The 12,131-nt window shown below is 45.5% G+C and overlaps 1 protein-coding gene across 2 annotated transcripts in view; it reads right to left on the bottom strand.

The window, feature by feature from the left end:
- Positions 1-9,508, bottom strand: part of LOC118216848 (growth factor receptor-bound protein 2) — a 29,720-nt gene extending 20,212 nt beyond the window's left edge. The window contains exons 1-2 of one of the 2 annotated variants that reach the window (XM_035398414.1): positions 9,293-9,508; positions 6,850-7,150 (exon numbers count right to left, since the gene is read on the bottom strand). In XM_035398414.1, the coding sequence (XP_035254305.1) occupies positions 6,850-6,927 (78 nt within the window). In that variant the 5' untranslated portion in view covers positions 6,928-7,150; positions 9,293-9,508. Of the gene's footprint in view, positions 1-6,849; positions 7,151-7,797; positions 7,822-9,292 lie in introns of those variants that run through there. The other variant, XM_035398415.1, reaches the window with a different exon arrangement.
- Positions 9,509-12,131: the final 2,623 nt, after the last annotated feature.

Genomic DNA, 12,131 nt, shown 5'->3' with positions numbered 1-12,131 from the left:
AGCGTGAAAGTCCCATGCGTGCTTCCCCACAGCGTGCTTCCCCACAGCGTGCTTCCCCACAGCGTGCTGAGGAACGAGCACTTCCCCACAGCGTGCTTCCCCACAGCGTGCTGAGGAACGAGCACTTCCCCACAGCGTGCTTCCCCACAGCGTGCTTCCTCACAGCGTGCTGAGGAACGAGCACTTCCCCACAGCGTGCTTCCCCACAGCGTGCTGAGGAACGAGCACTTCCCCACAGCGTGCTTCCCCACAGCGTGCTTCCTCACAGCGCCCTGCCAACATGCCACAGACGAGCGTAAGCAGAGGTCAGAGGTTAAGGAATGGCGCCGTCGCCAGTGGATGCTGGGGCCCAGCGGCAGGATGTCCCTTGGCGGTTTCTGCTCATCGCTGCAGAACTCCAGGGTTGTGCATTGTACGAGAGAACAGCGAGCAGAGGGCACAGAAACGCACCCACACAGCGCACACGCACACGCACACACACATTACACACACACACGCACACACACACACAGTGCACACGCACACACACATTACACACACACACACACACTCTCTCTCACACATGCACGCACGCACGCACGCACGCTCACACACGCGCGCACACACACACACACACACACAGCGCACAGGGTACAGGTTTGCCTGCAGGAGTGAAACTGGCACATTTAAAATATCAGTCACATCCGTTGCGGTGCCACAAGGGCACTTTGGTTGCAGTTGGCTCCTCTTGCCCTCAGATGGGGATTTTTCTGTTACATGAACAGTTACAAGCGTGTCACATGGGGATTTTTCTGTTACATGAACAGTTATAAGCGTGTCAGTCATCTCTCTAGAAAGGCTGGGGATGGGACTGGGTCTTCTGGCTGGGCCTTAAATTCACACACATGCAGCAGGTAAGCGCTTATAACGTAACGCGAAAATGTGGAGCTCGTGCCTGCTTACTTACAATAATAATATTAATAATAGTAAGCCAGTTTAAATATTTTTGTTCTAGAAATAAGGGTACAAATGGTTATGATTATGGCCATTATGATACGGCTTGTTTTTTCAGCGCGATATTTAAACTCAGCTTATATCAGTGGAGTCCCCTGTAGCACACAGCGTGGCAGTAGCACTGTAGTACGGTGCACCATCATATCAGACCTGTTCTTGTGACATCACTGGGGACAATGCCCCGCTCACCATCTAAAACATCACCCAGGAAAAGCCCTTCAGTCCCAAAAAAAAAAGAGATGAGCACAGCGACGTCAGCGTGCTCTCTGACCAGCAGAACCGGTTGTGTGGTGTGAGCGCACTGCAGGGCTGCACTCCATTCTCTCTCTCTGATGAGGAAAAAAAGGCAGAACAAACAGGCTCCATTTCCCATGAAATACCCCATTAGTACTGAAATGAGCTTGTGAGAGGAGCGGCCGCGATGTAGCAAGCGCGGGCTCTGCGACTCCTCAGCCTGTCTGCGTTGCAGGAATGCAGGCTGCATTATCTACCCTTTATTTTATTTATTTTTTTTGCAGAGTCAGCAAAAAGCAGCCAACGTGTCGCAACGCAGGCGTTTCTGCGTGCTTGGCTTTTTAAAGCAACGCGTACTTTAGCACAGGCGGATTCTTCGCGTCGGGGGGGGGGGGGGGGTGCTTTAAAAGATCAGCTTCAGCAGTAACGGGCTGGTCTGTCTGGCAACCCGAGGGCCGGTGTTTGGCACAAAGTGCCTCGATCTCACCGCCTCTGCATTCTGGCTTGAATTCTGACGCTCACACAAACTGTTTCTCCCTCCATCTCTCTCTCTCAAAACACACACACACACACACACACACACACCGCACACCGCACACCGCACACGCACACGCACACGCACACGCACATGCACACACACACACACACAGTGAATAAACACTCACATCACTGACCACATACAAACACACACAGACAGACACATACACACACACAGACAGACACACTGACAGACACAAACAGACATACAGCACATAAACAGAGAGCCCAAACTGGAGGAATAAACCGAGAGCTATGCGGTAGAACCCAGCAAGCGTCTAACAGTCCCACAGCACAGGCGTTCTGCACACTGTCTGCCTTACAGACAGGCTGAGCACAGGCTGCACAGGCGTTCTGCACACTGATTGCCCTACAGACAAGCTGAGCACAGGCTGCACAGGCGTTCTGCATACTGTCTGCACTACAGACAGGCTGAGCACAGGCATTCTGCACACTGCCTGCACTACAGACAGGCTGAGCACAGGCTGCCTACGCCAGACTGACCCAGATGCATTATGTAAACCAGCAATGCTGCGTACCCCACAGCCAGGCTGTGCAGAAACACGCTGATATCACACACAGATGAGAGGACACATGTGAGCCTTTAAAACATTCACCAGCCTCCCTGTCCTTCACATTACCCACTCACACTCCCCCCTCAGAACACCCCGGAAATCAGACTGACACAGCGCGTGGCCACTCTTTAAAGACTTCTTCCTTTTAAAAGCGTAAATAATTCACTGCGTGGTGAGGGAGTGCTCTACAGCGGCGAAGAGGAGGAAGACGGTCGGTACGAGACAATGTAAAACGCAGATTTGATTCAGAAAGAGCCGTAGGTATCGATGGACAAGTCCCATCTCCGCCTGGACTGTGCATTACTTGATAAACCACAAATGCTCACATTTTAAAGAAATTAATCTGATGATGCAAAGGCAATAAAAACTTTTTTTTTTTTAAAAAGCTCAGGCCCTTTAAAAATGGATGAACAGGCAGAAGACAGCGGTGGTCCAACAGCGAGCGAGAGCAATGAGGAAACGGGTGCTCAAACACCATCTCACCGTTATGGGCAGCACTGCCGTGTAGTGATATAGGAGAGCTGTGCCCGCAGCTCAAGAGGTTGCGGGTTTTATTCCCCGAAGGGGGGTACAGTCGCTGTACCTGAACCAGCCGACCTGATCTGCTTCGGCACACACCCCATCTTCACATGGACTATGAACAGAACGCAGACCTGCCAAAGAGCACCTGTGAGCCAAACAGGGCGGCAGTGTAGCACAGTGGGTAAGGAACTGGGCTTGTAACCGAAAGGTCGCAGGTTCGATTCCCGGGTAAGGACACTGCCGTTGTACCCTTGAGCAAGATACTTAACCGAAGTTGCTTCAGTATATATCCAGCTGTATAAATGGATACAATGTAAAATGCTATGTAAAAGTTGTGTAAGTTGCTCTGGATAAGAGCGTCTGCTAAATGCCTGTAATGTAATGTAAAAACACAGGGGATGAAAGAGCTGGGGCTGCCTCACGGGCCTCTGAGCCCCGCCCTTAGAGGCCTTCCCCTGAACCGCCTCACTGTCCACCTCACAATGGAGTCCGTAACCATGACGACAGCCTCCGTTCCCCAAAGCTCAGTCCCTCTCCTCACAGTTATGAGCGGGACAGCTGAGGCGACCCTGGAGATACCGCCACGTGTGTGTGGGCCGGTACCGTGAGCCCGGACCCAGGCGGCCGGGCCCGTCTGGAAACACGCGCGCGGTGGATCTGTTCAAACAGGCAGCGCTTCCAAACGGCCCAGCGTGCAAAACGAATCATCAGCCGCCGCTTCACATGACAAACACAACGTCAGAAAAAACGCGTTTCATCCGCGGGGGAGAAACGAGCGGCAGGTAGAAGCCCCGCAGTTTTGCTCTGGACCTGCAGAACGAGCGTTAGAGCTGGCAGGACACCCACAGCACACGCTCTGGACCTGCAGAACGAGCGTTAGAGCTGGCAGGATACCCACAGCAGGATACCCACAGCACACGCTCTGCTTTTAAAGTGGGGGGGGGGGGGGCAGATCCGCATGACACACATTCCAGACTGTCGACTAGTTGCGGTCTGAAACAGGCGAATCGTTTCTGTACCGTTTGCTGTAGGCCACCGCTAATAAAAACACGACAGCCAGGTCCACAAAGGCTGGTCTGACCCACCCAGTCCCCCTAAACCCGCCCCGTCCAATCCGGGGCGCCCCCAAACCCCCAGCCCCCCAGCAGGGTGAGCGCACCGCAGAGGCACTTCTGCTGCAGCCGCACCAGGGAAACCCAGAGAGAGCACGCCTTAACCATTTCCTCTGAAAACACACTTCTGCTCTCATCACAGTGCTCACCGAGCGACGCAACGGGCTACTCTTCTCCTCAGCGCACGCAGGCGAGGTCAGAAGCACACTTCCCGCACATCTTCCACAGAAGTGGGCAGAGCTGAGGCCCGGCTCTTCCCCTTTCTGGGTTAAATTAGACTCTTCTGGGGCTGCTGATGCAGTGACCTCAGTTCTTGGAAAAATGTCACGTGCCTAGAGGCGGATTTGCAGCTCTGTCAAACGCCTTTTTTAAGGTTCATTTCAGATCGAGAGAATCTGTCTCTTCCTCTTAAACACAAAAATATTTGTAGCTCTGTCAAGCGCAAACCTGAAAAAATTAAAAGGTTTATTTCCGGCCAAGAAAAAAATAGGGGAACTTCCGCTTCGTTTCGCAATGTTTAAAAAAAATGAACTGAGGTCTGAACATCAGCTTACATCAGTATCACATGAGCATAAGCTCCTCCCCCAGTCACCATCCCCACCCCCGCTCACCCGGATAATAAAGTGATTTTGTGCTTTTAGTGCGCTGTCTGTGCGAAAAGTAATAAAGTTTTTTCCCTTTTGAATTCACAGCCTCAAACATGCCACTTTCTGTGTGTGTGTGTGTTTTTTTTCTTGGTGTGTGTGTGTGTGGGGGGGGGGGGGGGGGGATATTGATGAACTCCTCTTCATTGCTCCCACTTATTAAACTATTTTACAAACAACCTTTCAGCCTCCAGGCCTTCACCAAGCCAGATATGCATGAGTTAACTCCAGGCCCTAGCGACAGCACTGTTGGCCATGACATCACTTCCTGGAATAGGGTGCAGATAAACAGAATCAGCGTTTTTATAATACGCATGGGTTTCTATGGCACTATGAAGGTGAAATCCAGCATCCGCATTTGCTCCAAACGGAGAGCAGCGCTAAGCTGGTTGCCATGGGAAGATGCTGCTGGTTTTGCGGAGCGCCGGGCACCAGCACAGACTGGCAGGCCGTGTAGCAGCAGTGTAGCATAATGATAATGGGTAAGGAACTGCTCTTGTAACTTACAGGTCACAGGTTCGATTCAAAGGGTACCTTTGAGCAAGGTACTTAACCTGCATTGCTTTAGCATATGTCCAGGTGTGTAAATGGATGCAGTGTAAATGCTGTGTATAAGGTTGTGTAAGTCGCCCTGGATAAGAGCGTCCGCTAAATGCCTGTAAAGTAATGTAATGTAATGAGACGTAAGTGGAGCAGAGCTGTTCTTCAGTTTTCAGTTTTATTTAGTTTAGTCAATTCCGTGGCACCGGTGCAAAATGCCATGTCCCTCCTCTCACCGGTACGTTTCGCAGTGTTAAAAGCGACGCACGCGTTAATCGCACTGATGTGTGAGCACAGGGTCAGGCTAACTCAGCCCTCAGCCCTGCCGCTGCGCACCCTGACCCATCTCAGCGGTTTGGAGGCGGTACAGGTGTCAGCCGCCTCCCCTCCAGCCTGGGACAGAGTGGTTTCCGGCCCCAAAGCGGACGCCCGCCCCCCCCCCATTTACCGGAATATGTGGTTACTGTCTAAACATGGTCTCTGGCAATGGTCAGCTAGTTCTGAACCCTGCAGCTGACCTCATGCAAGCAGATCTGTGATGTTAATGGCAGCCAGTGAAGTTTACATCTGAGGCCAACACCATCCCCGGGGCCTCAGGCCATCGTGCGGAAGGCAAACCAAGGAGGAATCCGCCATTCTTAAACCAGATTACTTCATAATAGTCACCATTACGACTGTCAGTTCACCAGACATCCAACTACAGGGATGAAACCGACTGGAGTCAAATCCCCCACATCTGCACACAAAAACACACTGTGCGTTCTCCCCTCCAACAGCCTCTAACAGACTGCAGCCATTTCAGATTTTATTAAAAAGATGAATGACAATGAGTGAAAATGAAATTTTAAAAAAATAAGTAAATAACCTTACAGCTTTTGAAAAGGAAGCGTTACCATCCTTCGTTAGACGTGCGATAAGATCTTTGAAACTTTCCTTGAAACCACCTGACAAGCACTTTCTTTAACGTGCCCAGAAGCAGACATGCACTGCGGCAAAATCTGAACGTCAACTTGCTCCAAAAAGTTCATTATTTGGACCACAGTCGGGCTGAAAGCTGAAGCTGAAAGTCAGATTTCAGTAAAAAAAAAAAAAAAAACTACAATAGCGCAAGTTCAAATGAAATGAAAACCTACGATAAAAATAAAAAAAGGAACTGTTTTTATTAAATTCCGCAGTCACACTGTTCTGAAGCAGGAAGCTTGTGCCCATTTCAGACTTTAGGACAGCAGCCTACCGGGATGCACTTGTAAGACTTGCACATAATAATAATAACACCCCGATGACACCAAAAATTGTACCGTCCTGTTTTAGTAGCAGCGTGACTATATGCAATTCAAGCTTTCAAAGTGCACCCCACACAGCCCGACGCTGTGCGACTACTGTTAGATACGGAAACGAGAATCAATTACATGCACAATCATTAAAGCACTCTGAACGCCGCGTGTCCGACAAGAGAATAAAAACGGAGCGGGGTCATCAACATCAGTTAATTTCATTTCAAGCAATAACCGTCATCATGGCATTTATTGCATGGACGTAATTAAATCACGTGAAGCACAGGCTTACTGAGATAAGAGCACACACATTGTTAAGAAAAGCCAACGGCTTACAAATTAGGAATACGCTAAACAGTTTGAATAGGTTCGGCACTTTTTTTGTTTGCCTCTCCTTAAATCGTGAAATAATATTTACCTTTAGGACTTCTCCACGTTTGAAACTTAGCTCGTCGTCTGCAGTTGCTTTAAAATCGTATTTGGCAATGGCCTCCATAGTGTGGGATTTTGAACACCTGCGCGCCTCTGTGGAACAGGTACTGGGAATGCGTACAGTGTTGTGCAGCGGTTTATTCCTTGGTGAGCGGAGACGAAGACGCTATATAAAAAGTAGCAACAACAAATCCAGAATCCCACGGTCGTTTTCTCAGAGTCCTTCCTCCCGTCGGCAAGCCGTTCCTCGGCGGCTAGATCCTCATATAACGGTTGCAATCAGGTACCTGAAAATAAAAAAAGAATCTTCATAAATAAACCCAGGCTTCATAAATCACAAGCTACAAAAGTAGATGTAAAACTTTGATGGACCGCGCCTCGACAAACGCCTGGCATTGAAAGGTAATGCGCTTCAAAAGAGGAAGGAAATGATACGGCAGACATTTCTAGTATCTAGCCGAGTTTGCACACAGAATACCCAATCAGAAGAGGAAAAGGTGCCTTTGTCCAATGAGACGGCAAAGAAAAACACAAAGCCAACCACATTTAAACAGCCAATCCTTCATGCAATAATCGAACAGTATTTGACAGCTTGGAATATTAGCATTTAGGAACTAGCAACATTATTAGAGCTCACGTAAGAAATCTTGTATTTAAACCTACAGCTCTTGAAAAAATTAAGAGACCACCTCATATTTTGTTCAACCCTTCCTAAACGAAGACACCGTTGTTTTTTAAATATTTATTTAGTGTTATAACCTTGTTTAGTTTACATTATATAATTTACAACAACGTTGTGCTTTTAGTATTTTGACCACTCGCTATTTTCAGTAAATGGGGCCTACATGATTTGAATGACAATATTTGTGTGTTAATATCAAATGTGGTCAATAGTTTATGAAAGAATATCAAGTTAGATTTTATAAACACATACCAGAAACTGTGAAAGTGAAAAATAAATGTTGTCTCAATTTTTCCAGAGCTGTACACTCGAACCCCAGTGAGAAAAAGATATTCCAGCAAAAACTCAACTTCTGATGTCTTCTTTAAAAGAATATAGGTGTACAAACAGGGGTTCCGCCATATGTTGCGTTAGACGTAGCAAACAACTCAAATACAGAAGAAAGTCTATATTTTGTTACTACTTACAGATACCTAAATATTTAAGTCGACAAACCATTCTAAACACAGCATAGTTGTTTCGGCCATTGTCTCCGACCTGACACTGGCAAAATATCTCATAAGGTAGCTACCCATTTTCCAGATGCTAGCTAGTCGTTCCCTCAGACGTTAAAGGGATTAATGTATTAACGACAGATTAATATTTTCGGCTTGGCAATAGATAGCTCTATGTAATTAAGTGTTTCCAATAGAGCATCAACGCGTCCTTGGGTTCTGTTCCAGATGTCATGTTAAAACGGAGGGTTCTGAAGAAAGGCACGGGACAGTGTTTGAAGTGGTGAAAGCGTATAACGTTAACATTAGCTAGCTAACGTCAGAAAAAATTGGCTACATAGCCTACCGTTTTTCCGCCGTTCTAAACAAGTCACAATCAGCTGCACTGTTAGCTAACGTTATTTTATTTTACAGCCAGAAAGCAAATAAAAGTTATATAAACAGTCAATCTAATTTCGCCAAAACGAATAACTTAGACTTGTCTATCATCATTCACTCTAATGAGCCGTAGCTAACTTGGAACTAGCTAGCTACAGAGTTCTTTTCTAGATTATTCTGTTGTTATGCTAACAAGCTGTATTGTGTAGCTAGCTATCCAACTCACGGGTTTTACACACGTTTACAGGTCCGAAATCACACTATTCTTGGTAGTTAGTTCTAGTTCTAACTTCAAGTTAATGGCTAGCGTTAATTCAAGTAAAGTCGACTGCTAGTAAAAGTATCTTATGAACGTACCTAAATTGCTAGTTAACGTTAGCTAGCTGACCAAAGTAAACCCTAAATTCTGATAGCAATCACCTCAACGCTAAGGTTTTTCCAATTTGGTAAACAATGATGTGGATGTCATCGAAGACGGAGATGATTATTTATTTTTGGCTAACGTTAGATAGCTCCGAACCGCCAACAGGCAGCTTTAGTGACCCAAGTTCCCAGTGCCAGGTTGGCTGGGTGGCTAGCTTGACTGTGTGATTTATCAACGTGGACCTCTCTGTTCTCAACATACACTCTTGTTACATAGTGCAAGATACTTTTGTCATTTAGCTCTAGCGACGCTTTAATCTGCTTTTTTAAAAACTAATAATACTTAAGTCTGAACAGACGCTAGCTTCTTCAAAAAAACCGAGACAAGGAGGCCTTCAAGCCGAGAAACGACAAAAACATTTTCCTCTACAAGCTAGCTCGCTAACGTTCGCTGACTGACGTTAGGAAGCAGTGTTAGCTAGCTAGCGAATGTAAACAAGGCAACAACTCACCCTTTTGCTTAGTAGGAATAGTTCAGGTTAGACTCTCGGGTTTGCTGCACCTAAACCTTATATCTTGCTTTTAGCGTGTGTATATGAGCCTCTATGGCTATTATCTATCCCTTTCTTTTAAAATTCTATATTTTATTTCCGCTTCCTTCCAGATGCAGCCTGCTAGCTGCACCCACAGCTGCTCCTATCGTCCGCTGGTCGGACTAAATCTCGCGACACTTTCCCAAATTGCGCGATAATTCAGAAACTTCCAGACCTGTCCTATTCGCTCTGTGACCCAGGCAGACACAGGACATCAGTGGAAACGTACGATTAAAACGTAATACGTTATGATCCAGGTTTAACGTCTTGGTACCAAGGCCGAAATTGCCTCGTACCCTTTACACTTGAGATGACTCTGTTACTGAGAGTATATGAAACCAACTATTATCAATATACAGTGTTATGTTACCACATACATACTTACCACAAAACAAATACTTTTAGGTACTTATTGTTAAGTCTTGGCTCACTGATTATTTCCCAAATGAATAAACGTCCATACTTTAAATATATTCAATAGATATTGTAACGTTCTCCCAAGAAGCCACGTGCGTTCCCCAGTAATATCGTGAATACCAAAACATTAGCAGAACAGGGAGAAGAGCGACATCCTGCGGTAATTTGGAATAACAACATGACAGCAACATTCAGTCTCCAACGATCTGCCCCCTGTAAAAGACAGAATGTCACTGGCTGTGCCGGTTGAGCACTGTATGCACCAAGCAGAGTGACATTTAGTAAATGTATATCAGCACACCTCCAGAGACTTTGTTTTGTACTTTCCTGTCATTTGGCAGACGTTTTTGTCCAGGGGAACTTGGAAGGCAAGCGCAAGTGTAAAGATCACGGATTTGACCATGCAGTAACACTTCAATTCCCAAGACTACAGTCTCAAGAGAGACAGCAACTGCAAAAAATTGCAGAATTAGATCTCGTTGCTTCCCCACGGAACATTAAAATAAGTTATACGAACAAGAGCAAACCAAATGAGCATTAAGAATGCATTCAATGAACGAGAGCAGGCACAGTGATTGGTTGGAATGAAAACCCGCCTACTCTCGGCCCTCCATGGCCAATGACGGGGCACCACTGGTGCAGAGCATCTAGAAAGAGGAGCTACAGATTTTGAAACAGGTCCCCAGCAATCTGACCACTAACTCCAGAAATTTTTAATTTGTGACTTAATTCTAGAGTTGGCTTGAATTGTCGCATTCAATTTGACCGTCACCTACACAGCAACACGTTCAGTGTTGAATCCACTCGCACAGTGTACATATGGTCCCAGTTAGACTCACATGTGCTCCGTAAGAATTGAATTAACACGGGATATTTTAACATATGCATATAGATCATTGTTTGTCTGAAATACTGAATGGCCACTGTCTTGTTAGTATAGCACATCCCCAGAAGATGAGTGACATTTACGTTAACACGGTCAGGCTCGTAGCACTGTACAGTTATGAGACAGGTAAGTAAGGCTATTGCCATGGCAACATATGTCCATTGTTCCCCACACCTTTCACCCATGCAGCAAAATGTATTTCACGTCATCATATATACACATGTACCACGGGACTGTTTCCTGACAGAATTAAATATAACGAGCAGACGCTCGTTAGGCAGACTCTGCCGGAAAATGATCCCTGACGCCACTAAAGTCAAGTTTGAAAAAAAACTATCCTCCTTTCATAAGCCTGCTTAATGCCACGTCCATTTTCAGTTCTGTAAGAACACAGATCCCTTTGATCTAGGTTCTAAGACTCACTAATTATGTCAGCTCAAACCTCTCCTGCCTATTGTGTAAATGCACAAATCCAGACACACATTCATCACGAGAAGTGAAAACTCCCTGACCCATTTCTCCATTTTCTCATTCTGTATAACACAAATCTTTCTTTTTGATAAAGAAAGTGCTCATGATTAAAAAAACGTAAGATTGTTAATGTAAGATGCTAATTAAGATAAATCATTGCATAAAAGATAAGGTTGATTAATGGCCAAATGAATCCCTTCTACAAATTATATAATAATTATACCTTTTATATAATGTGCTATGAAGTACGAAATGAGTATTGTACCTAATCGAACCTGTGTTTTGTAGTTGTTCCGATGACCTTGATATGCAATTTTGTACGTCACTTTGGATAAAAGCATCTGCTAAATAAATGTAATGTAATGAAGTGATAATTACAGCTCAATAATATGACATAGATGAAAACAACCTCATTGCACAGAGCATAAATAACCTCCCTTGTCAAAATCCAAAATGGTACCCTATTGGTTGAGGTCCTATGAGCCTGACCATGATCCATTTCAGTAAAGCTAGGCTCCAGGATTACCTTCCCCCGAATGTCTAAAGTTTGAATAAAATCATAATAAATGCAAGGTACTGCAAACCCTGAAATCAGAACTAAATGGATAAAAATGAATACATGAATAAATAAATGAATAATTTCTTAGTGTTTCTAAGATGCTGAGGCACAGTTAATTAAATTGTGGTCCATAATAACATGAAGCAGCAGGGTGGATATCAGCCAACTCCTGTCATGATTAGAGAACTGGACATAAAGGTTGCAGGTTTGATTTCCAGGAATCACGCCCACGAGCAAGGAGCTTAACCTGATTGGCCTAATTAATTACACATAGAGGTAGAATGTCAGTGATTAATAAACTCGGTCTTTAAGGACACCTCCAACAGGCTGGTTTTGCTACAATGATATGTGCATGTAAATATAAAATGGCGAAATAAAAACACCCTGTAAAATTACGAAGTTTTGCAAGCTGGACCAATAGGAAT

The sequence above is a fragment of the Anguilla anguilla genome, chromosome 17 (assembly GCF_013347855.1).
Source record: "Anguilla anguilla isolate fAngAng1 chromosome 17, fAngAng1.pri, whole genome shotgun sequence".
NCBI lineage: Eukaryota > Metazoa > Chordata > Actinopteri > Anguilliformes > Anguillidae > Anguilla > Anguilla anguilla.
The sequence above is the reverse complement of the archived record's forward strand: the minus strand, read 5'-3'. Positions and strand labels throughout refer to the sequence as shown.